Below are 27,943 nucleotides of genomic sequence, written 5' to 3'. Positions count from 1 at the left end.
GCCAGCAGCAGGGCAGGGCAGAGCCTGCGAAGCCATCCTACCTTGAACACCTTGATCTGGCAGCTGGCTGAGTGCAGGTGCTCCGTGTACTCCCCATTCTCGTTCTGCTTAAACGTGTCAATCTGGACCCGAAAGGGCACTCCCTTCTCGCCCCCGTGCTTCCTGGGGGTGAATTCTGTGCTGATGCAGTGTACCTGGGAGGAGAAGCGTTAGGCAGGTGGCAAGGCAGTACCAAGCAGGGCCCTGGATCCCCCAAGCGCCCCCTCTATGTGGAGGTGTCCTTCCCTGCCTGGTCAGTGCAGGACTGCCCCGACCTTCCTGCTCTCCCCAATACTCTGTCCACTCCATCAGGCCGGTGGCCTCCCTGCTCCCCTCCCTGCAAAAGACACACATCCCCACTTTTGTCTCTTTACTGTGGAGGCCCTGCCTGACCAGTTAAGTCCCCACCACTCCCCAGGTCACTGACCCCAATGACCTCAACCTAACTCCTCACCCAGATTCCTTTCCCTTGGCAAATCCTAGACGGAGGGCAGGGACCACAGCACAGCCCTAACCCCTCTCTAACGTCCTGGTGTCCAAGCTACTCAGGCCAGGCTGGAAGCATAAGCAGAAGGCTGGAACCATTTCTGTATTTCTGGTAAGTTCCTACTACATAAATGGACTCGATATCAATGTATTGTTATAATACTGCAATAATATTATAAGAATCCAATATATAATTACAATAATAACAATGTAATAATTTTTAAATATATTGAGAATATTGTAATTGCAAAAAAAAAAAAAAGAAAGAAAGAGAGAAAGAAAAGATTGCTAACTTTTATTGAGTGATTCCTAGGGACCAGGCAGTGCTAACAGCTCTGTATTCATTATCTGATCTATAAGATGGGAGGTTAGAAAACTAAGAGGCTCAGAAAGGGGAGGAGACTTGCTCAAGGACACACAGCAAGCGAGAGAGGCGGGATCAAGGCAGAACCACAACCACAACAACACAGTCACATCCTTCACCACCATGATCTCACGTGGCATGTAACAAAAGGCTGGATCCACACCAGCGCTTGACAACAAAATAATTCATTCAATAACAGAAACTATAACAGAAAACATGTTTACTTTCAAATGATTTATGTTGGGAAATACTCATGTATAAAGCTTATATATTCTATGGGCAAAACCCAGATAGAATTCTAAAACCCTCCCCACTCTGTTCCCTAAATATGGACCAACGAGCTCTGTGACTCTTCGCAACACTCATTCTCTCTCTCTTGCAGTTTCCTTCTCAGTGACAGGGAGCAGAAGCTCATCCAGACCCTTCCAGATGGGTTAGTTTTGAGAAACTGCAAGCCGGCCACCCCGAAGGCTAGGTCTTCCCCTGGAGGGCAAGCTCCCTGTGGCCCACCTGGATGAATGCAGAAGCTCTCTTCGCAGGATCCCACAAAAACTCCACTGCATTCAGCTGGGTCGGGCTGGCCCTGGGGTCCAAGATACCAACAGACAGTGGAATATCTGCATACACACACACACACACAGAAAGTGCAATTGTCAGCCTCTCCCAAATATTTCGGGAAGGACCCCCGTTACAGGTCCCAATTCCTTCACCCCAATGTGAAATGCCGAAAGCTCTGAAAAAGTTTTGCATAACTTACTGGATGGAAAGCCTGACCTGAACCACAAGCACTGTGTCGTCTTCACCCCATTATGTATGAACCGTCATTTTATTTTGCTACAGAAATATGACCGTGCTTGGCTGCCTGTTGGAGATGTTCCCTAATGCTCTGGGTACACACACCGTATTGGCATTCTAGCTTCTGAATTTCAAAACCCACCTGGCCACAAGGATTATGGGTAAAGGACTGTGGGCCAGTCCCTGAGGCCCCAAATTCCATTTCCATTGCCGATCTATCTCTGTGATGCTCACGGTTATCTTCAACACTTATCAAAATCCTTTAAGGCACCATCCTTCCGCAAAGCCTTCCCGGAACTCCCTGTGAGCAGGTCTCTCAATTCCACAGACCTTTCTTTTCCACTGAAAACGGGTACTCCTTGAGGGCAGGACCCAGTGTATGGTCAGCTCTGCAAGCTCCCGTGGGGTTTTACACAGAGCAGGCGCGAGCTAAAACGCCTTCTCGGCATAAGTCCCAGTGGCATCCAGGAAGAACCCAACGTGGCGTGGGTGCCTCGAGCCTTGCCTGGCCTCTCCCGGCCAGGAGACTCACCGATGTCCAGGATCCGGTCTCCCGGCCGGCTCCACCGCCAGCCCTCCAGCTGCTGGTGCTCCGTGTACTGCAGCCGGCGATCATGGAAGACCACGCGGATGATGCTCTGGGGAGGGAGGCCAGCAGGGGAACAAGTGACCGTGGGGACCAAGAGGAACCCGCCTCTTTTCCCTGAGCCACAGCAAACCCTCCCACCTTTGAGGCCCCTTCTCCTGGAGTTTCCTTTCCCAGTTCTCAAGCTTCGCCCACTATCCCCTCCTCAGATCCCAGTAACACTAACAACAGCAACAACAGCGATGACTACCATTTGTCCCGGTATTACTAAATGCTGTGTGTTTATGTCTAATTTATTAACCCTTTTGTGCAGATGAGCAAACTGAGGCTCAGAAAAGTTCAATGCTGCCAGCCCATCTAACCCCCACCTAGGCAACAGGCTCCAGAGAAGCCAAACAGGGGCTGTCTCACCATTGAGGGCTGAGCTGAACCTGGCCTCTCCCTAACCTTCCAGTTACTCGTGCCCAACTCCAGCAAGCCCAGGTGCCCAGACCCTAATCAGGCCCCTCTCCCTGAGGCGGTGAGAACGGCCTGTGAGGCTTACCTTGACATATTTTGTGTTCAGATCTTGAAAGTCGCCCAGCTTCCGATTCTCCAGTAGTCGGATTTCGTAAGACTGACCTGGATGGGGGTTAATGGTACATTTTCCATTTCTGAGTGTTCCTAAATTTGGGGTTCATCCAGCTAGCAGCCTTCTCAATACCCTCAGTGCCCATCCAGGCCTCAAGGCCCTGGGGAGCAAAGCAGAGAAGAAAGCCCACAGCTAGCTCAGCTCACTCTCTGGACTGACATCAGTCTGTCCACCCCGCCTGGTCGAGCCTAGGATACCCCAGGCAATATACCGTGTGACCCTACTAGAGACAGCACTTCTACAATGTTCAAACAAACAGAATCCAGGAAAATACAGTTAGCATTAAAATCTCTGAACACAAACTCATACGTCTCTACAAACCCTCCAATACATTAGGATGGAGAACACAGCTACTGAAATTCACATTACAGGGTAAATAACCAACCACAGCCTTTCTGAGAGCAGGTTTGAAGGAACGAAGAAGCCTGTTAAACATTGCCTCTAATAGGAGAATGCAAAGCATGTTCCCCAGTTAAAAGAATTCCATGCATTTGAAAGGGTATGGAAATTATATTCAGGGACATATAACCAGCACAGGCTGGACAAAGAATATAAATGGAAAAAACATCCAGCCATAATAACAGAACATTTAAAAACATCTATGAAATCTGAAGGAAACTACACACATTTTATTGAAATATAAAATATACCATGAATAAACAGGACACACCATGCTCCCAGAAGGGAAGACTGTTTTTTATATATATATATATATATCTCAAATGATGTCAATTTTCCCAAAATTAAATGTTGAACTACAATTTTACAAGACTCTAGCATATACCGCAACTTAATAAAGGGTGTTTTACAAATAATACAATAAATAATTTAATAATTGGTATTGGTATATCTAATTAGCTTTTTAATTTTTTATTTTTAATAATTACAGACTCTTAAGAAGTTATAAAAATATGGCCATGCACAGTGGCTTACACCTGTAATCCCAGCACCCAGCTGAGGCAGGTGGGATCACTTGAGGTCAGGAGGTCAGAAAGTTGGAGCAGCCTGACCAATATGGTGAAACCCCGTCTCTACTAAAAATATAAAAATTAGCTATGGTGGCGTGCGATTGTAGTCCCAGCTACTCAGGAGGCTGAGACAGGAGAATCACTTGAACCCAGGAAGCGGAGGTTGCAGTGAGCCAAGACTGCACTACTGCACTCCAGCCTAGGCAACAGAGCAAGACTTGGTCTCAAAAAAAAAAAAAAAGAAAAAAAAAGTACATTAAAGTCCTGTGTACCTTGTGCCAGCATCCCCCATCGCAGCATCTGATGGACCCGTGGTACATTATCAAAACTGCAGATCTTACTTCGATTTCTCTGGGTTTTGCATGTTCCCTCTCTCTTTTTCTGTAGGCTTGCATGTGTATAGATCTATGAAATTTTATCACATGTGGAGACTAGCTGTTTCTTTCCGAGTGCAGATCCTCACAGCAAATATCAAAACAAGTTATCATTACATTAAAAAGTCAATTTCTTGTGGAGGAATAGGGAAGATGTTCATCAAAGAATACAAATTCCCGTTAGACAGGAGCAATAAGTTCAAGGGATCTATTGAACAACATGGTCACTATCGTTAATAACAATTAATTGTATTCTAGAAAATTGCTAACAGTCTATTTCAAGTGCTCCCACGACAAAAAAATAATAAATATGAGGTAATGTCTATGTTACTTAGCTAGACTCAACCAATATACAATGGATACGTATTTCAAAACATCATGTTGCACATGATAAATACAATTCTCATTAGTCGATGTTTTTAAAAGTCAATTTCTTAAGGTTTTATTTTACCATGAATGACTATTTATCAGATACTCAATAAGAAAGAACTTTCTGAACCTAAAACCAATGGAAAGAAAAGGACATCTGGCTATATAAAATTTAAAATTATTTCTATATATGAATATAAAAAACTTAATGCAACTGCAGACTAGGAAGAGCAAATCCAGTGACTATGGGTTTTTATTTATTTTATTTTATTTTTTGAGACAGAGTCTTGCTCTGTCACCCGGGCTAGAGTGCAGTGGTGCAATCGACTCACTACAGCCTCAATCTCCCAGCTCAAGCTATCCTCCCACCTCAGCCTCCCAAGTAGCTAAGACTACAGGCAGACGCCAGCATGCCTAATTTGTTATTTTTGTAAAGACCGAGTCTCACTATGTTGCCAAGGCTGGTCTCAAACTCCTGGGCTCAAGTGATCCCCCTGCCTTGGCCTCCCGAAGTGCTAAGATTATAGGCACGAGCCAACACGCCCAGAAAAGAGCCATTATATAGCTCAAAAAGCAATTCATTAGTACTAAAATACCCCTGTAGTGGGTTGAATGGTGGTCCCCAAAAAGATGTCACATCCTAATCCCCAGAACCTGGAAATGTGACCTTATATTTGGAATAGTAGTCTTAGCAGACACAATTAAGATTCTGAGATGAGGAAGTCACCCTGTATTATCAGGGTGGGCCCTCAATTCAAGTGTGCTTATGAGAAACACAAGAGACAGAAAAGAGAGGAGGCACCATGTGACCACAGAGGCAGAGACTGCAGTGACGGCACCACGGGTCAAGGAAGCCTGGGGCCACCAAAGCTCAAAGTCTCCCCAAGATCCCCCAGGAGCATAACCCTGCTGAATTTCCGACTGCTTGTCTCCAGAATGGTGAGAGAATCATTTGTTGTTTTAAGTTAATGCATCTGTAATTAACACGTTTGTATCCACTTGTTACAGCAGCCACAGAAAGCAAATACACTCCCACCCTCACCAACGAATAATGGAATGGACAAAGAATATGAAATGTTTGTTCACACCTATCATCCCAGTGCTTTGGGAGGCTGAGGAAGGCTGGTCTCCAACTCCAGCCTGGGCAACAGAGCGAGCTGCCGTCTCTACAAAAATAAAAATGAAAGGTTTGCTGAGCAATAATTTGATGCCAAATGTGGTGGGTGGGAATCCTAGGAACAGGGAGGGCAGCAGAGCCACATGGCGCATGTTCCTGGAGTTCTCACCACAGCTCCCCACCGGCCAAGACGCTGGCCGAGCACAGCCATGCCCACTGGGCCATACTCCGTCTCAGCTATTCCAAAGGTCTCTGGTCCCATGCCAGTGAACACTTCTTGACCACGCCGAACCCCAGTGCTGCTCATGGTGACATGCTGGGCACCTTTCCCATCAGAGGGAAGAGGAGCAAACCCCAAACTCTCGTCCTGCCCACTTGCCTGTTCAGATGTGACTCCTAAAAAGGTCTTGCTGCCGTATTCAACATGGCCGACTTTCTGAAAAAGCCAGATCGCATATATTTCCAGGCTCCTGAACCAAGAGTCCAGCACTCCCTTGATATCGACATAAAATGCTCCTCACACACCCTAACTGGTTTTTCCAGTGTCCTCTGCCTTTGCAGATAAAGAACGCAAGCCCTAGCATGAGGCCCAACATCCAGGTGGTCATTAAGTGAGTTTACGGGTGCCACAGGGCCCAATTAGCACTGACCTCCAGGCTCTGCAGGGCAACCTCCACTTACGCCAAACAGCAGGCGCCTCCTGTCCTGTAGAGAGTAATTTCCAGGCCTGAACGTAAGGGCAGCCACTTGGAGGGTAAAGCCATTGAGGGAGGCGTTAGGCTCAGGATCACAGCTTCTCCTGGGCCAGGGATCACGGCTGCATGAGCTTTTTCCACCAGCAGCGGGGTCCTGATCCACACACTTCACCACCAGATCCTCCTTTCTAGCCATGCAGATGGACATCCAGCCACCCTCTGCATGCCTACCCCCATGCCAACACGGTGGGCCCAAGCTGACCTCCCACCTAACTCACACAGCACAACAGCACCATCCCAAAAGCCATGCAGAAGCTCACACACAGGCTGACGAGCAGGCTGAACTGACCCAAGGCACAAGGGCATTTCTCTGCCTGGCCGGCATCACTGCTGGGCGTGGGTAGGAACCAGAACAGTGGGCCATGAGAAGACGCGGGTTGTGTCTGTTCTGCTCACCACTGCACTGTGTGCACACAGTAGGCACTCAGCAAATGCATACATGTGATTTCACCTTCTTTACAGTGCTATAGTGCTGTTCTCTGTTAGCATTACAGGGTTTGCCAAAGTTAAGACACACTGCTGCCCTCAAAGGGTTGACAATCCTCTGGAGTATATCAAACAGTCCTGGAAGAGCCATATTATAACGCTGAAAATTCCATAAGTGACAAAGGGGGCCCAAAAGTGACCAATAGGCATCCAAGATGAGGCGGGGAGTGTGAGACAGGTTCAAACCAGGGGATGAGAAAACATGTGACATGGGCTTTGAAGAGTGGGCAGGATTTCTGTAATTCAGGGGAAGAATGATAAAGAAATCCCAAAGCCAGCCAGGCACAGAGGCTCACGTCTATAATCCTAACACTTTGGGAGGCCAAGGCAGATGGATCGCCTGAGGTCAGGAGTTCGAGACCAGCATGGCCAACATGGCGAAACCCTGTCTCTACTAAAAACACAAAAATTAGCCGGGCGTGGTGGCGCATCTTGTAATCGCAGCTACTCTACTCAGGAGGCGGAGGCAAGAGAGTTCGCTTGAATCCGTGAGGCAGAGGTTGAAGTGAGCCAAGATCGTGCCACTGCGCTCCAGCCTGGGCAAGAGAGCGAGACTCTGTCTTTAAAAAAAAAAAAAAAAAAAAAAAAAACACACACACAAGAAGAAATCCCCCAAAGCAAAGCACAGCCAGGCAGAGGGGGAGGAGTGCCTCTAGGGAACAGCTGCAAACAGCTCCATTCACAGAGTGCTTATGTGTGGCAAGGCCCACTCAGGTAGTCACGCACCTGGCTCTCCAGATGAGTGGCAGCAGCAGTTAGGATCACCCGCCCTGCTGGATGGGGGAAGCAGCGGCTCAGAGAGGTGACCTGACTGGGGCAAGCTCACACAGCTCGTAAGTGGCAGAGCCCGGGGCGGAAATCTCGGTTTCCAGAACCCTCCACACTTGCCACATCCCACCCGGTGGGTGTCACGTGCTGGGCACAGGACAGCTGTAGTTGTCCATGATTCTCTCTCAACCTCTCCTTTCTGGAAGGCATCTGCTTCCATTTTGCACACAGATTAAAGTGTGCCGAATGTCGTACAGAGTAACTCCCCAAGTTAAGCTTTCTGTTTGTTTGTTTCCTACGTTCTAAACAATGATCCAGGAGGGAAAACGGATCATTGTAGAAGGTGGTGGTAAAGCTTGTTCTAATTTAGGAATTGTAAAATGTGTGTTGGGGGGCAGGGTGGAGCTGGTCTTAGAATCAAGGAAATAGGCTAAAAATAACCAAAACTGAATTGTCATGTAGCTGTGTGCCAGTACACTGCGAGCCCCGTATGTACATCATTTCACTTAGTCCTCTCAACAATCCTATAAGAAAAGTCTATTGCTGCCCTATGTTATAAACGAGGAAATTAAGTTCCAGAGAGGTGAAGTGTCCTGTTAAAGATCAAACCTGGTCTGTCTGACACCAAAGGTGGGACACGCGGCCACCGGGCCGCCCCTTCCGCACCTGCACACAATGTTTCGTTACTGCAAAGGTCCCACCTGGCTCTAATATTCAAGGAGTGTATCTATTACATTTCCCCTGAACTTCTTGATATTCATTTTATTTCAGGACCTTCTTTGACACATCTAAACCCTCCCGTTTCTCCCAGGGCTCAAATCCCTACTGTCCCATGCCCTCAGCTCTCTGAACCAAGATGAAGCTAGAACTCTCATGGATGTATAACCACACTGTGGCATAAAATTTAGATATTTGTTTCCTTGCGATACACTAGTCCCCCTGAAACATATGTTGCCATACTCTGAACATACTATAAAGTCATGGCAACTAAAACCATGCTGTTTTGGCACGGGGAGAAACAGAACAATAGGAGAGAATGAGGAGCCCAGACGAGACTTCCTTATTTGGAAACTTGATATATGACACTATAAATGATGATGGGTCCATCTTTCCTCAATAGGGTGGGATAACTGGTTATCCATATGGAAAAATTAACCCCGACCACATAATATATATAACAAATTCTAGGTGGCTGGGGCACAGTGCTTCGTGCCTGTAATCCCAGCACTTTGGGAGGCCAAGGTGGGAGGATCACCTGAGGTCAGGAGTTCGAGACCATCCTGGCCAACATGGTGACACCCCATCTCTACTAAAAATACGAAAATTAGCTGGGCACGGTGGCAGGCGCCTGTAGTCCCAACTACTCAGGAGGCTGAGGCAGGAGAATTGCTTGAACCTGGGACGGGGAGGTTGCAGGGAGGCGAGATCACGCCATTGCACTTCAGCCTGGGTGACAAAAGCGAAACTCCATCTCAAAAACAAAAGCAAACAAAAATACAAAAATTTACCCAGGTGTGGTGGCGGTGCCTGTAATCCCAGCTACTCGGGAGGCTGAGGCAGGAGAATGGCTTGAACCCGGGAGGCGGAGCTTAGGTTGTTGGAGGGTTACAGGTGCGGCCAGCAGAGACTTTGGCATATAAGAGGCCTTGCAATGGCCCCAGGAAACCTCTGGGTCCAGTAAGAGCTTCAGCAGGAGGTAGAACCATACTGGGCATGCAGTGCCTGGAAAGGCTTCAAGGCGACTCCCTCCAAAGACCTGGCCCAACCCTATACTGTCAGGCTATTAAAGGCCTTTTAAAAGCTAGCAGGGAAGGAGCCCCAGGTTACTTTGTGATGAAAACTAGCGAGCAGGTAGCTGCCAGCCCAGCCCAGCCCAGAGGAGCCAAGGTGACCTTGAGAGTGGCAGGGGCTGGGGAGGGGCAGTGACAGGCTCCACCCACCACCCACCCCCACTGCAGGCTGAGCTGAGGCCCCCTCTTGCCTCCCCTCCAGCTATAGCCTGAGGGTGTCCAGGCAATACTGTCCCTCCCAAGGGAGGGGTGGGGCTCCTCAGCTGGATTTAGGCTGCCACACCCTGCCACACCCCACCACCCTACAAGAAGGATGGCCTGAGCCACACAAATGGGTGCGGAAACTTCTCTACCCCAATCTCACAGCTGTGCTCAGACTCCGCCCCCTGGCCCCTCCTGCCCTCTACCCACCTGAAGAGCAGCAGGGGGCAGGGGGAAAGCTAGATAAAATACACAAGTACTCAGTTAACCTTTGTGCTCTCCCTCTTCTCGCCTGCAACCCACAAGTCCAACACCTTCCAGCCCAAGCATCAGCAACCCTTCCCCGTCAAGGGCTGCATAGCAACCATCGTCAGCTTGGTGGGACCTGAGACCGCCCACACTACTCAACTCTGCCACTGCAGCCAGGAAGCGGTCACACACCACACAGGAATGAATGGGCAGGGTGGCAATCCATTCAAGCACTGTGTTTTTAGACACTAAACTTGGAACTTTCATGTAATTTTTCTTCTTCCTGTTGACTTCCTTCCTTCCTCCCAACTTCTTTTGGCACTTTGCAACTTTGCCCACCCCTCTTCCTTGAATGAGGGCTAAGTCACAGCCCCTCAATGGACAACGGAAAGCTCTGAGAACAGGCCCGCCACCAGTTCACCTGAACCAGGTCACCCCTACGCCCAGCGCCATGGACAATACTGGTACGTGGTCAGTTTTTAATTAACAGTGGCAGAATTTGGTGTTAAATTCCTTACAGCAAAAACAGAGCTGGAACTTGTTAGCCAAACCATGAGGAACACGAAAAGATGCTCCACCTCACTCATATAAAGAAATGCCAGATGAAAACAATGCAGCCAGTGCCTGATCATCTGTCAGATGGCAAAAAACTAACAGATTGCTGGCAGCCCACAAGGACAGCGATGTGGGGAAACAGGCCCTCGCCTCACACATGCTGGAGCTGGGAGATAACAAGCCACAGCCTATGGGGCACTTTGGCCAATACCCATCAATATTAATAAGCGCCCAGCCATCCCATCACCAGGACTCCAGTCTACAGAACTGCCAGCTTATGTGCTAAAAAAAACCTGAACAAGGCTGGATGTTCAAAGCAGCAGTACTGCTACAGCCCCAAACTGGAAATCAACAAAATGGTCAGCAATCACGTTACTACTGAACCATGGACCCATCACAGAAGAATAGGCGCACAGCTTCACCCAGTGGTCTGCAGCATGTCCACCTCCTGCAAGGACCACTGAGGACACGGCATCACCTACTTCTTGTCCCTGCCCAAAGTGCACTGCCTGAATTTCATCATGAGGAAACTCAAGCAAACGCCTACAATCTCCTGGCCTGTCCCTTCAGAAGCATCAACATCATGAAAGACGAGGGGAGACTGAGGATCCGTCCAGATTCAAGCGGGGTCAGCAGTGGCACAACTAAACACAACGTCCAGTCCTGAACTGGGTCTGGATCAAGCCAAAAAGCTGCTATGGGACATCAGAACAACTGGCCCTATTTTAATAGGGATAGATGATAGGTGAGGGTATTCTATTGATGTTAAATTTCCCAAATTTGATAATGTGCTTGTGGTTATATAAAAGAATGTCCTTGTTCTTAGGAAATACATGCTAAAGTATGAATAAAAGATCATGTTGTCTGGTCAGGCGCGGTGGCTCACTTGAGGTCAGGAGTTCGAGACCAGCCTGACCAATATGGTGAAACCCTGTCTCTAGTAAAAATACAAAATTAGCCGGACGTGGTGGCTAATCCCAGCTATTTGGGAGGCTTGGGAGGCTGGGAGTAGGTGGGTAATCCCAGCTACTTGGGAGGCTGAGGCAGGACAATCATGTGAATCCAGGAGGCAGAGGTTGCAGTGAGCTGAGATTGCATCACTGCACTCCAGCCTGGGCAGGAGAGTGAAACTCTGTCTAAAAAAAAAACAAAAAACAAACATGTTGTCTGCAACTAACTCTCAAAATATTCAGGGAGGAAAATATATATATAATAGAGATATCTAAATCAATAGCTATCCCTATCTATACATCCCTCTATAGAGCTATAGATATATATACATCTATAGATAGATACACATAAATGCACATAGGTGCATCTATAGAGATAAAGCAAGTATGACAAAACATTAAAAACTGGTGAATCTGGTGGAGGATATACATACTAACCATAATAACTTTTTAATTCTTCTATAGTTTGAAATTGAAAATTACTTTGAATTAGAAGTTAAAAAATAATTTTAAAATTAGGATTACAAAAAGGCTTAGGCAGTCCTAGATCTGTTATAGATGTAAAAAGCCATCCACCACACACACACGAAAAAGCAAGTTGCTGAGTACGTATACAGTGTGACTGCACTTTTGTTTTAAAATAAGTTATACTCAAACCTGTATATTTGTAAGTCTAATATATACATCTAACAATGGGCAGAGAAGGACTTTTCCCTGTTACATTAGATATATCTTCAGTATTGGCTTAAAAAAAAAAAAACAAAAAAAACTAGGGACATATTGCATCTGAATTTGAAAAATACGAAACAAAGAAAAGAGGGGAACATACTCCACACTGTTCCAAGTACATAATGGATGTTCACAATACAGTGCTTGGTATTTATTTTCCCAGTGTCAGGTTGGTACCCAAAGGCCAATCAGACAGGTGGTATCTGGGGAAGGGAGTCCAGTTCATAGAGCACGAAACACACACAGTCCATGTAAGACAGGGACAAGGGAGAGGTCCCATCAACCCAGGGTCTCATTGAGAGATCACCCTGAAGAATCCACAGTACACTGTGACTGCGCCCATTTCAGAGATGAAGAAACTAAGGCCCAGAGAGGTGCTGATGGGCCCAAGATCACAGTGCAAGTTAATGGCAAAGACTCAGTAGCCTACAGCCTGGCCCAGGACAAGAGGGGAAAGGGAGCTGGGGTCAGGTCAGATACACCACCCGGGTTGAGTCAGACGCGCCCATACTCCAGGACCACAGCTGAGTTCTTAAACCTCTCAGCATTTCACTCTCAAATCTGCAAAATGTTTGTTGCAGAAGTCTTGTGAGGATTAAATGAGATAATGTACTTCCCTCCCACATGTATTAATAGTAAGTACTCAGCAAGTAGCCAGCCAAATAACAGGTACTGTATGCGCCCTCCTACAGAGCCCCACCCAAGCACAGGTCACTGTACTCTGCGCTGCACACAGAAACTGTCCTCCAGCCTTCACACAGCTCCACACACCAAGTGACCTCACTGCCAAGGTCACAGAGCCAGCTGGGACACGCCCCCAGGCAGGGATAACTCCACCAGGCCATCCACTGTCTTGCAGGGTCTGCTGCTGCAACCACAGCACTGCCCAAAGCAGGCTGCCCCTCTCCCAGAGGGCCTCCCCTGGGTGGTGCCCACCAGGTGCTCCTGCAGAGCAGCATGGACAGCTAGAGTGGCTGTGCCCCAGTGAGCAGCACCCCGCGCAGGGCCTCCTGCCTGGATCACGGTGTTCCCAAAAACAGGAGGCAATTGCCTGAGCTAGCCAAGATTTACAGGTTGTTTACTTTCCAACAGTTACTGGTTTGGGTAATTAATGCCACATAAAACATAATGGAGGCCATCATTACCACTGAGAAAGGAGGGCTGGATGCCAACAGTCCTGTAATAATGGTAGATGCAGAAAGCGCAATCCTGAACTCATCGTGCCCAGCACGCATGGCCTACCTTGTCACTTGCACACGTGCAATATTATGCAAGTGTCTATTGACACAGAACGCTCACACATAAGACAGCATGCTTCAGGGAAAACGCTTTGCCAGGAACAGACCCTAATCCTGAGCCTGATGGATCATCACCTGCATGACCTTGGGCAAGGCATTTGGCCTTCTTTTTGCAGCTGCTTACGAATGCCACAGGCTAGGCATCACGTCTGGCATAAGATGAATCCAAGTAGACACTTGCAAGATAGTTACTGGAGGCTCCTTAGAGAAAGGACTGTTTACAGAGCTGGGGCAGGCAGATTACAAGATGAGACTTAAGCACCTGTAGTGCCAAAAAGTGAGGAAATGCTCAAAGAAGAACGAAGCCATGTCAGAGCAACACAGGCACCAACGCAAAGGAGCTCTCGATGGCCACAGCTGAACAATGTAAACAGCAAAGAAAGAGCAAAATGATTTCATTTTTGCCCACAGAATAAAATAACTATCCTTGAGTCTATACTGATAGAGTAAATGAATGAATAAGTTAATGGTAGAGAAGGAAAAATTCTTTTATAGTAGCATTCCAATTACAAATATAGAAAGGAGAAGAAAATCAACAGAAAACCACCATTAGGCAAACATCACAATAATAACTGGTGTGGACACAATCCAACAGTGGATGCTAAAATAAGTGGGCAAAAGATGGAGGGAAAAAGCAAGCTGTAAACAGTCTCCAAGTCACATCCTCCACCCCAAGATATTTATCAATTACAAAGGAGGAAAGGTAACTTTACGGTGGAGAAACCTGGCAGACTCTACCCTAACCAAATCAGCAAGCGAACAGCACCAGCAAAGGACACATCAGCACCATGATCCCCAGAGCACTGCCGGGGACACGATGTCACTTCAGTAGCAGTCTTGCCAAAAATGTATAACCCCAATCTCATCATTTAAAAAACATCAGGCAGACTCAAATTGAGAAGCATTCTACAAAATCAAGCTCTTGGCCAGGCATGGTGGCTCATGCCTATAATCCCCACACTTTGGAAGGCCAAGGCAGGAGGATTGTTTGAGCTCTGGAATTGAGAGCAGCCTGAGCAACACAGAGAGACCTCATCTCTTATTTATTAAAGATGATAATAATAAATTAAAGTAATAATAGGCCAGCCACGGTGGGTGGCTCTTGCCTGTAATCCCAGCACTTTGGGAGGCCGCGGCAGGCGGATCACAAGGTCAGGAGTTTGAGACCAGCTTGGCCAACGTGCTGAAAATCCCGTCTCTACTAAAAATACAAAAATTAGCCGGGCATGGTGGCGGGCGGCTACAATCCCAGCTGCTTGGGAGGCTGAGGCAAGAGAATTGCTTGAACCCGGGCAGTGGAGGTTGCAGTGAACCGAGATCGTACCACTGTACTCCAGCCTGAAGCGACAGAGTGAGACTGTCTCAAAAAAATAAAATAAAAATAAAAGAGAAATAAAAATGGAAATAATAAGCCGGGCGTGGCTCAAACCTGTAATCCCAGCACTTTGGGAGGCCAGTGAGCCGGATCCACCAGGTCAGGAGATCGAGACCAACATGGTGAAACCCGTCTCTAAAAATACAAAAAACTTGAGGAAGTGGTGAGCCTGTAGTCCCAGCTACTCGGAGGCTGAGGCAGGAGAATGGCCTGAACCTGGGAGGCGGAGCTTGCAGTGAGCCGAGATCGCGCCACTGCACTCCAGCCTGGGTGACACAGCGCGAGACTCCGTCTCAAAAAAAAAATAATAATAATAATAAAGCTCTTTAAGTCTGAGGCTCCCGGAAGACAAGGAAAGACAAAAGGACTGTCACAGATCAATGAAGGCTCAGGAGACATGACAACTCCCCTGCAGCGTGGGATCCCGGAACAACAGACAGTGGTGTGAGAAACGGTAAAATGCACACAAAGACTGCAGTAGACGACAGAATCATACCAGTGATGGTTCCTGGTTTCAGTAATTGTACTATTGTTATGTAATAGGTTACATTATGGGAAGCTGAGGACAGGGTACCCAGAACTCTCACTACTATTTTTGATACCTTTATGTCTAAATGTATTTCCCCTCCACAAAATCTACGGGGTCCCTATATGAACACTGACACACTCATAAGTACTTGGACACTTAATAACCATTTTTAAAATTGTTTGATTTGCTCTCATACTGGGAATAGTGTCTCTTTTTTCTATTTTTTGTTTGTTTTAAGACAGAGTTTCGCTCTTGTCGCCCAGGCTGGAGTGCAATGGCACGATCTCGGCTCATCGCAACCTCCACCTCCCGGGTTCAACCAATTTTCCTGCCTCGGCCTCCCAAGTACCTGAGATTACAGGCGTGAGCCACCACCACGCCCAGCTAATTTTGTATTTTTAGTAGAGTGGGGTTTCTCCATGTTGGTCAGGCTGGTCTCGAACTTCCGACCTCAGGTGATCTGCCTGCTTTGGCCTCCCGAAGTGCTGGGATTACAGGCGTTAGCCACCACGCCTGGCCCTTTTCTATTTTATTTTATACTTTGTTATTGCTGGTACATAGGAATTCACCAATTTTACTAGTTGAATTTGTATCCATAGTAGATGAACAATATGAAACCATAGATAACTGACTGATTTTGATTTACAAAATGGCAAGTGCATATGGTTTAACCTAATATCATGGTTCTTGCAGACCCATAAGCAAAAAGTCAAAAGAAAAATGAGCCATGGGCCGGGCGCGGTGGCTCAAGCCTGTAATCCCAGCACTTTGGGAGGCCGAGACGGGCGGATCACGAGGTCAGGAGTTCGAGACCATCCTGGCTAACACGGTGAAACCCCGTCTCTACTAAAAAATACGAAAAACTAGCTGGGCGAGGTGGCAGGCGCCTGTAGTCCCGGCTACTCGGGAGGCTGAGGCAGGAGAATGGCGTAAAAACCTGGGAGGCGGAGCTTGCAGTGAGCTGAGATCCGGCCACTGCACTCCAGCCTGGGTGACACAGCGAGACTCCGTCTCAAAAAAAAAAAAAAAAAAAAAAAAAGAAAAATGAGCCATGGATATCAACTGTCAGTTTTTGGCAAAAGAAATACAAAGGGCATACAAACACAGGAAGATGCTTAGTTTCACTTGCAACAGTTACTAGAAATCAAACGAACGCAAATCAAAATAAGATGCTGCTATTCTCCATGCATATTAGAAAGGATTCAAAATGTTGACAATGCCAAGTGTGGAGACAGGTGTCCTCCTGTACCGAGGAAGGGATATAAACAGGTACTGTCTCTTTGGAGGGTGATTGGACAAGGCCTACAGAAATCCTAAACACATACATCATTGCCATTTGTGTGTGTGTGTTTAAGACAAGGCCAGATACGCATCTTTGCTTGTTTATGCCTGAAAATGTACTGGAGCCAGGGATAACATCAGCTGCCTCTGAGGAGGGGCACTGGGTGCCTGGGGCAGAGATGGGAGACTTACCACAATCCCTTTTACCACTTAAATTTTGAGCCAAGTCAATGCATTAACTTGCCAAAAAATAAATTTTGAAAACCTGAAGAAAAAAGAAAAAAAAAAAAACCTGCCCTGTAAGTTAGTAGGATAAAGGACAGTAAAGAGGAGAAAAACCAAATCTCTAAAGATAAGGGCAGAATCATGACTCACTCAGGCACCTCCCCTCCAAGCCCTGCCACCTACATAGGCTTGGGGCTCAGGAGGGGGGACCCGTGTGCCGGGCTGAGGGTCGCTGCATGACCACATCAGTTGACCCCAGGTCTCAAAGGCAGGGCCCAGCCCACCTGGCCACTGGCTTTGCACTTGTTCTTACCCAACCCCGACCACCTGCCTGCCCCAGGCAGCCCCATTTCGTGTCCCAGCCTCTGGTGAGAAGGCCTTTCTGGAACAGTCTCTCCTAGGGCAACAGAGCCTGCTTCTCTCTCATACCCGGGGTATCTAAGGACCCTCTCTGGAACTGCTCCTCTACTCCCAGCCTCTGGCTGCAGAGTGGAGATGGGGAAGGTGGGAACAGGCAGGGTCAGTTACACCAGGCCCACCTCTTGGGCCACCTTGGTCTAGGTGAGGAGGTGACCAAGCCAGACCCGCAGTCCCCTCCTGGGAGTGTAGAATCAGGAGGGGAACGAGAGCACCTGTCTCTCTAGGCAGCTGAGGCCGTGTGCTCTCAGGAAGCTCTGGTGGCCTGGCTGTCTGCTGTCTGGCCACAGGGGCAGGGATGCTGGTGGGCAGAGCTTGCAGAAGGCAGCTGCCCAGAGAGGAACAGACTGAAGAGTCAAAGAATCCTCCCAGCATTTGAGCCCCTGCTTCCCGTGTGCTACAGGGGCCCAGTTTTGGGGCACCCTGCTTTATGAGGCTGGCAGATGGCCGCCAGCCTGTTACCCATACCTTCTCCATCATGAAGACACACACTAAACAATAAACAACAACAAATAACAAGTGTCGTCCGGGGAGAAGCTGGCTCCCTCCTGTATTGCTGGTAACGATGTGAAATAGTAGAGCTGCTTTGGAAAACAGTCTGGCAGTTCCAGAGTCACCATTTGACCCAGCCATTCCCCTCCTACAAATATAACCAAGAGAAGTGCAAACATAGGTCCACACAAAAATTTTTACACAAAGGCTCACAACAGCATTATTCACAATAGCCACGAAGTAGAAACAGTCCAAATGTCCATCAACTTTTAGTTTAAATAAAACGTGGTACATCCCACAGTGGAATATTATTTAGCAGTAAAAAAGGAATGAAATACTGATATACGTTCAACATGAAGACCCTTAAAAACATGATGGTGACAGAAAAATGCCAGCCACAAAAGACCATTTGTGTGATACCATTTATACGAAAAGTCTAGAATAGGCAAGTGTGTAGAGATAAAGGAGATCACTGGTTGCCTGAGGGCCGGGGAAAGGAGAATGGGGAATGACTGCTAGGGGTGCAGGATTTCTCTAAGAAGGTACAAAAATGTTCTAAAATCAGCTGTGATGGCTTAGTATATTAAGTTGAATACTAAAAAACATTGAATTTTATACAGTAAATGGGTGAATTGTAGGGCATGTGAATTATATCACAATGAAGCTTTTTTTTTTTTGAAACAGGGTTTCACTCTGTCACCCAGGCTGGAGGGCAGTGGCATTATCATGGCTCACTGCAACCTCAATCTCCCAGGCTCAAGTGATCCTCCCATCTCAGCCTCCCAAGTAGCTGGGACTACAGGCGCATACCACCACAACTGGCTAATTTTTGTATTTTTTGTAGACATGGGCTCTCGCTATGTTGCCCAGGCTGGTCTTGAACTACTGGACTCCAGCAATCCGCCTGTCTCAGCCTCCCAAAGTGCTGGAATTACAGGTATGAGCCACCGCAGCCAGCCTTTTTTTTTTTTTTTTTTTTAAAGAGATGTTATCTAGCTCTGTTGCCAAGGCTGGGATACAGTGGCAATTCATGGCTCACTGCAGCCTCAAACTCCTGGGCTCAAGCAATCCTCCTGCCTCAGCCTCCCAAGTAGCTGGGACTACAAGTAAAGCTATTTTTAAAAAACATGGTGTCTCACACCTGTAATCCTAGCACTTTGGGAGGCCGAGGCAGGACGATCCCTTGAGCCCAGGAGTTCAAAACCAGCCTTGGCCATATAAGGAGACCCTGTCTTTTTTTTTTTTTTTTTTTAAATATATATTTCTTTTAAATAAAAATAAAAATGTTTTAAACCAGGCACCACAGTTCTCACCTGTAATCCCAGCTGCTAGGGAAGCTGAGGTAGGAGCCCAGGAGTTCAAGACCGGCAGGCATAGCAAGACCCTGTCTCTACAAAAATTTCTTAAAATTGGCTGGGTATGGTGGCACGCTCCTATAGTCCCAGCTACTCAGGAAGCTGAGGCAGGAGGATCACTTGAGCCTAGAAATTTGAGGTTACAGTGAGGCATGATTGTACCACTGTACTCCAGTCTGGGAGACAGAGCAAGACAACGTCTCTTAAAAGAAAAAAAAAAAAAGTCTTTTAAAAAAAAGTTTTTTTAAAAAAAAGAGGCCGGGCGCGGTGGCTCACGCCTGTAATCCCTGCACTTTGGGAGGCCGAGGCGGGCGGATCACGAGGTCAGGAGATCGAGACCATCCTGGCTAACACGGTGAAACCCCGTCTCTACTAAAACACACACAAAAAAATTAGCCGGGCGCGGTGGCGGGCGCCTGTAGTCCCAGCTACTTGGGAGGCTGAGGCAGGAGAATGGCGCGGACCCGGGAGGCGGAGCTTGCAGTGAGCCGAGATCGAGCCACTGCACTCCAGCCTGGGCGACAGAGTGAAGACTCCGCCTCAAAAAATAAATAAATAAATAAATAAAAATAAAAATAAAAAAAAGAAACTACTGAAGTACCAGTCTATGTTCTTGGACAAGTCACACAGCATCTCTGAGCCTCAACTTATACCCACCTATAAAATGGGAGGGTCGGGGGTAGAAAGTTCAGATCAGTGCTTCTCAAACCGTAATATGTTCATCACCACGGGGCAACCTGCAGATTCTGATTCAGTTGTCCTGCAGCAGGCCCGAGATTGTGCATTTCTAACAAACTTGCAGACGATGCTGGTCCATGAACACTGGAAGTAGGCTCCCTCCAGCCCTTATGCTTCAGGAATCTCCTCTCGCCCATGCTCTGTGAATTCCTAGAGCTTGTGTGGTTTCTCTGTACCACTCAGGACTCACAGGGTCCTCTAAGCACCCAAATGGAAGTTTCCAGGCAGAGTCACCGGCTGGAGAATGGCAGAGGAAGGTCAAGAATCTCCCCAATCCACCCAAGCACAGTGCACCTGGCTGGGCACAGGAGAGATCCCCAACCTGCAAAGCACAAAGCCAGGGCATTTTCTTTGCACGGCTGTCTTCTTTGCCCATGGAAAGAAAGAGGTGAAGAAGAGCAGCAAGTCACCTGTTACACCCTCAATGCAGTGGCTAACAACCCCTAATACACCTATTGATCACTGTGGTGCTTAGTGAACAGACCCCTCCCCTCCCAGTTCCACTGCAGGCTGTATGACCTATGAACATTCCCCATCTTGACTCTGGGCTTCCTTCCTTGTGAAATGATGGGGTTGGAACAATCATGGTAGCTACTTGTGTAGAGTGGCTCCTTTATTTTATTTATTTATTTATTTATTTATTTTTTGAGACAGGATCTCGCTCTGTCACCCAGGCTGGAGTGCAGTGGCTTGATCTCGGCTCACCACAACCTCCACCTCCCAGGTTTGAGTGATTCTCCTGCCTCAGCTTCCCAAGTAGCTGGGATTACAGGCGTGAGCCACCATACCTGGCTAATTTTTGTATTTTTAGTAGAGTCAGGGTTTCGCCATGTTGGCCAGGCTGGTCTCGAACTCCTGACCTCAAGAGATCCGCCTGCCTTGGCCTCCTGCAGGGCTAGGATTACAGGCGTGAGCCACCATGCCTGGCCAAGAGTGGCTCCTTCAAAACAAAACACAAAACACGTTCCTCATTCAGAGCAGAGACTCTACACATTCTTCCAAGCAGTATTCTTTTTTTTTGTTTTTTGAGACAGGGTCTCGCTCTGTGGCCCAGGCTGAAGTGCAGTGATGTAGTCTCAGCTCATTGCAGCCTCGACCTCTCGGGTTGAAACAATTTTCCCACCTCGGTCTCCCGAGTAGCTAGGACCACAGATGCATGCCACCACACCTGGCTAATTTTTATATTTTTTGTAGAGATGGGGTCTCCTTAAGTTGCCCAGGCTGGTCCCAAACTCCTGGGATCAAGTGATCTGCCCACCTCGGCCTCTCGAAGTGGTGGAATTTAATCTTTTTTTAAATAGTTTTGTTTTTTTTTCCAAGTAGTAATTCTAAACACAGCGCAGTGGCCCCTGAAGCCTGACCCAGGAACCCATTTTACTAAGAGCAAAGTGGGTCTTCCCACCCCCGATCTTCCTTCCCTCTCTCCTCCTCTAAATATCCACAGAAAATTGCCAGAGTTAGTGGCAGAAGAAAAGGAACACTTACTGAGCGCCTTGGAGGTACCTGGCCCATTAATGTGGGTTTTCCATAATGTGCCATGTAAATCAAAACCCTATTTCTGCAGTGACCGGAGCAAGGTGAGAGTGTCAAGTTTATTAAGCCAGGGTCCTCTCCTCCAGCCCCACTGACGGTCTGTCCTGACCGGCAGGTGTCTGTCTGGTTTAGGGGCAGCCACCAGCAGGGTTCCAGGCAGGCAGCTGCAGTCACTTGGGACTAGAAAGGTTTTGATGCTTCAGTGAGTGACTGTGTGTCTGTTTTTCCAGATGGGTCATCAAGTCATGAAATGAAATTTTAGGGACTTGCTTTAATCTGTTCTCAATCGAAGTCTGCCACCTCCCCAGTGAAAGGGTGACCTGCCCTGGTGGACCTGTACTAACGGCTGCTGAGTGACTCGCCAGGGCCTCCAATGCTTTGTCTGTGCTTCATGACACACTTCAACTTGGACAGAAAATGTTTTGGCTGACTCTTTTTCCTTCAAAGTATTTCCAAACTATAGATGATTTTAATATAACTCTTTTTTTCATTTAAAAAAAAATTTTTTTTTTTTTGAGATGGAGTCTCGCTCTGTTGCCCAAGTTGGAGTGCAGTGGCATAAGCTCGGCTCACTGCAATCTCCACCTCCTGTGTTCAAGCGATTCTCCTGCCTCAGCCTCCCAAGTCGAGTTAGCTGGGACTACAGGCGTGTGCCATCACGCCCAGTTAATTTTTGTATTTTTAGTAGAGATGGGGTTTCACCATGTTGGCCAGGCTGGTCTCGAACTCCTGGGATCAATCAATCCACCCGCCTCTGCCTCCCAAAGCCCTGGGATTACAGGCATGAGGCACCGCACCCGACCACATTATTTATTATTTTACGGATAGGGTCTTGCAATGTTGCCCAGGCTGCTCTTGAACTCTGGGCTGAAGGGATCCTCCTATCCCAGCCTCCCAAGTAGCTAGTACTGTAGCATGACCATCACACCCAGCAATGTGATTATTAAGAACATATTATTCTGGAATTGGACTGTCTGGAATTCAATCATGTAAGTAGGACGTTTTAATTAATTGGCCCATTACTATTTAAAACATAATTAAAGTTTGACATGACCATGTAGACACCTATGAAACATTAAAAATCTTTTTTTTCTTTTTCTTTTTCTTTTTTTTTTTTTTTGAGACAGAGTCTCACTCTGTCACCCAGGCTGGAGTGCAGTGGTGCCATCTCAGCTCACCGCAATCTCCGCCTCCCGGGTACAAACGATTCTCCTGCCTCAGCCTCCCGAGTGGCTGGAACTACAGGCATGTGCCACCACACCTGGCTAATTTTTTGTATTTTTAGTAGAGATGGGGTTTCACCATGTTAGCCAGGATGGTCTCGAACTCCTGACCTCAAGTGATGCACCTGCCTCGGCCTCCCAAAGTGCTGGGATTACAGACATGAGCCACCACGCCCGGCCCTAAAAATCATGTCTATGTGCTATAAGCTGTGATAAGCAATCTGTATAAGTAACCTCATACGTATTTTAATATATTCTGATTGGTTTTTAAAATAACAAAGAATTCCAGGCATGGTGGCACACATCTGTAATCCCAGTACTGTGGAAGGCCAAAGCAGGAGTTCAAGACCAACCTGGACAACACGGGAGACCTTGTCTCTATAAAATATACAAGTGAGCCACGCTAAAGATTGCTTGAGCTCAGGAGTTCAAGGCTGCACTGCACTGCAGCCTGGGTGACACAGCAAGAGCCTGCCTCTCTAAAACAAACAAACAAAAAAAAAACACCCCCTGTTAATTTATTGGTATTTTTATTAGTTTAGCCTGAGATTCACAAACTATGGAGAGGTGACATTTTGGAACGCGTTTGTTCTTTGTTGTTTTCTTCTTTTAAACCTTTGCATGTGGTTTACCACATTCTTTGCCGATTACACATTTTTATATGTACTTCTATATTTTTTTTAAGTTTTGCCTATAGTATCTTTCCCATTTACTTATTTATTTATTTAGTAACAGGGTCTCACTGTTACCCAGGCTGGAGTGCAGTGGTACGATCTCGGCTCACTACAGCCTCGACCTCCTGGGCTCAAGCAATCCTCCTGCCTCAGCCTCCAGAGTGGCTGGGACTACAGGCGTGCATCACCAGGCCCGGCTAACATGTCTAAATTTTATAAGGCCAAAATAAAGTATCCTTATGTGGCAAGAAAAACAACAAAAATATTATATAATTCTCCAGGCTATACTGAGGTCAGTGTTATACCTATTTTACAGAAAACGCAGTTGACAGGTTCAGCAGCTTGGGAAAGAAGAGAAGAACCAGAATTGGGAGCTGGGTACATCCAACTCCAACATTCACCACTTTCAATGTGCCACTCAGTTTCTACGAAAGGCTAATTAATAGTGCCATTCAGGCTGGCGTTTGAGGGAATGAGGGAAAGGTATTTAATTTAATAATGCATACTAGACACCTTTCACGGCCATACAAAAGGACCTTCACTCTTGTTATGGCTGCATATTATTCCACTATATCAAGGTTCTACATTCAGTCAGTTATTGTGGGACAATGTGATGATGGCCATATGGAAAGTAACAGAGTTGGAGCCTTAATTTATTCCTTATGCACCATAATAAATGTCAAAGTATCAACGATTAAGGAAAGGATTTTTTTAAACTAAAAAAAAAAGGATGGATATTATTAAAATCTTAAAGTGAAGAAGGCATATTCTAAATGGGACATGAAACACAAAAATAATTAAGGTGAAGTCCAATAAACCCGATAATAAAAATTTATCTTAAAAACTTTTATGGCTGGGCGCGGTGGCTTACACCTGTAATCCTAGCACTTTGGGAGGCTGAGGCGGGGTGGATGGCTTGAGTCCAAGAGCTCCAGACCAGCCTGGGCAACATGGCAGAATTCCAATCCTACAAAAATACAAAAATTAGCCAGGCTTGGTGGCGGCCATTTGTAGTACCAGCTACTAGGGAGGCTAAGGTGGGAGGATCACCTGAGCCCAGGAGGTTGAGGCTGCAGTGAGCTGTAATCACGCCACTGCACTCTAGCCTGGGTGACAGAGGTGAGACCCTGGCAAAACAACAACAAAAAAAGCTTTTATTATGGGCCAGGTGCAGTGGCTCGTGCCTATACTCCCAGCACTTTGGGAGGCTGGGGCAGGAAGATTGCTTGAGGCCAATAGTTGTAGACCACCCTGGCCAACATAGAGACCCTGTCTCTATAAATTAAAAACAAACAGCAAAAATTATGTAAAAGAGGCCGGGCGTGGTGGCTCATGCCTGTAATCCCAGCACTTTGGGAGGCTGCGGTGGGTCACTTGAGTTCAGGAGTTCAAGATCAGCCTGGCCAACATGGCAAAACCCTGACTCTACTAAAAATACAAAAATTAGCCGGGCGTGGTAGTAGACACCTGTAATCTCAGCTACTTGGGAGGTTGAAGCAGGAGAATCACTTGAACTTGGGAGGCAGAGGTTGCAGTGAGCAGAGATCACGCCACTGCACTCCACCCTAGGCGACAGAGCAAGACTCCATCTCAAAAAAAAAAAAAAAAAAGTAAAAGAAATAAACTAATTTAAAAAGGAATGAAATGAATGAAAAAGTGGGAAAATATTTCCAGTGCATATTATACTATCCCAAATATACAAGGAGGTCTTACAAATAAATAAGGATGAAAATCTCACTAGAAAAATGGGTAAATCACATGAAAGGCAAAAAGAATAATAAAATGAAAAAATAATATTTAACATCACTGAGGAAAGGAGAATTAAAAGAAGAAGACCCTATATTTTCCCCACCAGTTACCAAAGGGTAAACAGTGTTGGCAAAGGTAAAGAAAAACCGACTTTCTTCAGTCATTTAAAGAAGTTATGTACGCTAGACACTGGGCTAGGCCTCGCAGTGAACAAGATGACCAAGTTCTCTGCCTTCAAGTTTATATTTCAGGTGTGGTAGCGATTGGAAAAAGATAAGGGAGGAGAAAATAAACAAGTATTCACATAGTTATTGTTCACAAAGTACAAACTGGCACCACTTCACTGGAAGGCAATATGGCAGTATCTCCCAAAACGTCGTGCTGGCAATTCTATTTCTAGGTGTGTATCCTAGAGCTATTTTCACTCCCGCTGAAACACAAAGATATACATAGATGTTCATGGATTACTAGAGCACTGGGTTATAACTATGAAAACAATGGAAACAAGCCTAATGTTCCTCAACAGAACAAGCTATACAACAGACATACAATGATCGTAGTATAACCAGTAAAGATCAGATTTTGTTTATTATATTTTTTAATGTACCCACGTGGAAAGACATTGAGGATATTTTGTTTGGGGGAAAAAAAAAAAAGTAGCAGGACACAGTGGCTCATACTTATAATCCCAACACTTTAGGAGGCTGAGGAGAGGAAAACTGCTTGAGCCCAAAAGCTCCAGGCTGCGGTGAGCTATGACTGTGTCACCGCACTCCAGCCTGGGCAACAGAGTGAGACTCTGTCTCTAAAACACACAATTTTTTTTTTTTTAAAAAAAAGCAAGTTGAGACCGGGCACGGTGGCTCACTTTGGGAGGCCAAGGTGGGCAGATCATGAGGTCAGGAGATCGAGACAATCCTGGCTAACACGGTGAAAACCTGTCTCTACTAAAAATACAAAAAACTAAAATTAAAATTAACCAGGCATGGTGGCCAGCGCCTGTAGTCCCAGCTACTCGGGAGGCTGAGGCAGGAAAATGGCGTGAACCTGGGAGGCGGAGTTTGCAGTGAGCCGAGATCACGCCACTGCACTCCAGCCTGGGAGACAGAGCGAGACTCTGTCTCAAAATAAAAACAAAAACAAAAAAAAGCAAGTTGTCAAACAGTGACTATAATATGATCCCAATTCTCTTAAAAAGCAAAAGGTACACTTGGGAACATATATAAGGTTATGTGCATGTTTGTCTATGGAAGTAGATATATATGGGTTAAGGTATGACTAAGAAAAATCTGAAAGGCAGGACTATTGCGCATTTTCTAGAGTATATATGGTTTGGCTGTTCTATTTTATAATAAGAATACTTATTTATACTCAGGAATAAATATTTATACTCGGGAATAAAGAATACTACTTTATACTCAGGAAAAAATAAGGGGAAAACATTTTTTTAAGTAATATATTTTAGAGTCATTTGGTTTATTCAGCTTATATTTCCAAACTTCAGGCTAAAATTTAATCTGGAAAGAAAACTTCAGCTATGGAGAAAAGATAATAAACAAAATAACTAATCCTTTGCCTCATTCCTTAAATTCAAAGTCACTGATATAATTGGTAAGAAGGAAAAATATAACTGGCTACTAATTGTTTGCCAGACATTTGTTATTCATGTAACCCACAAACTGAAACCCACAAAGTGAAACTGTCCTGGTTTCATAAATGAGGAAACTCGGGCTCCAAAGGATCAAGTGATTTCCCTGGAGCAGAAGCTGGTCAAAAAGACAGAACTGCAAATCTGTTTGGTTCTAGGGGCAGGGAAGACAGGACCTTCCCCTGGAGCTCTTATCTCCCTCCCTGGGGTTGCTGTGGGTGGAAAACAGGAGGGTTGGGGTAGGGTAGGAGCAACTGATAATGGATGTTTTTTTCCTCTCCAAGGAGGCATTTTCTCCCCACTCCATTCCTTCCCCCCGCAAAGCTTCATCCACCCTCCCACTCAGAACTGCATCAGGAGTACCAAGTGGCAGAGTCCCTGCACCGAAGTGCCTAGCCTAGAATCCTGCCTGCAGGAATTCCAAGAAATATCAGCCAGAAAAAACAGGTGCTTCCCCTTCCAGAACTCCCTTTCTTATTGCATCCCAGTTCAATCACTCCCCTGGCTTTCAAACTTATGTGATATAGGAGGGGAGCCTGATTTCACCTCTCAGCTGGTCATCTGTAAGATGGGAACAACGCATCTTGCAGGAATAGCTCAGAAGAGAATATCAGAAAGTGCTTTCCAAATTCTCAAGTGCTAACAAAGAAGTACCACCCTAAAGCCTGAGGTTCTCACCTACCAGGTAATACAAACCCTCCTTAACATGACAGCTTACGGCATTTAAGAGTTCAGTGCGTTTTGAGATCTTTTATTTCTTTTTTCTCTTTTTTTTTTTTTTTTTTTTTGAGACAGAGTCTCGCTCTGTCGCCCAGGCTGGAGTGCAGTGGTGCGATCTCGGCTCACTGCAAGCTCCGCCTCCCGGGTTCACGCCATTCTCCTGCCTCAGCCTCCAGAGTAGCTGGGACTACAGGCACCCGCCACCATGCCCAGCTAATTTTTTGTATTTTTTTCGTAGAGACGGGGTTTCACCATGTTAGCCAGGATGGTCTCGATCTCCTGACCTCGTGATCTACCCGCCTCGGCCTCCCAAAGTGCTGGGATTACAGGCGTGAGCCACCGCGCCCAGCCAAGAGATCTTTATTTCTAAAATGGTATTTCAACACCTTGCACAGGAAATTCTCCTCAGGGTTACGTCCACCATGTGGCTGTACAGCGGGTGAAGAATGAATGGAAAAGTGAAGTAGGCCTTCC

General features: G+C 46.5%; 1 protein-coding gene across 1 annotated transcript in view; it reads right to left on the bottom strand.

The window, feature by feature from the left end:
* TFCP2L1 (transcription factor CP2 like 1) overlaps positions 1–27,943 on the bottom strand; it is a 70,305-nt gene that overhangs the window by 30,108 nt on the left and 12,254 nt on the right. The window contains exons 3-6 of the mRNA XM_003909229.3: positions 2,815–2,891; positions 2,217–2,322; positions 1,400–1,506; positions 42–194 (exon numbers count right to left, since the gene is read on the bottom strand). Coding sequence (XP_003909278.1) covers positions 42–194; positions 1,400–1,506; positions 2,217–2,322; positions 2,815–2,891 — 443 coding nt within the window. The remainder of the gene's footprint in view (positions 1–41; positions 195–1,399; positions 1,507–2,216; positions 2,323–2,814; positions 2,892–27,943) is intronic.

Source organism: Papio anubis, chromosome 10, assembly GCF_008728515.1.
Source record: "Papio anubis isolate 15944 chromosome 10, Panubis1.0, whole genome shotgun sequence".
In the NCBI taxonomy this organism is placed as follows: domain Eukaryota; kingdom Metazoa; phylum Chordata; class Mammalia; order Primates; family Cercopithecidae; genus Papio; species Papio anubis.
Note: the sequence above shows the minus strand (reverse complement) of the source record. Positions and strands in the feature narration are given on the sequence as shown.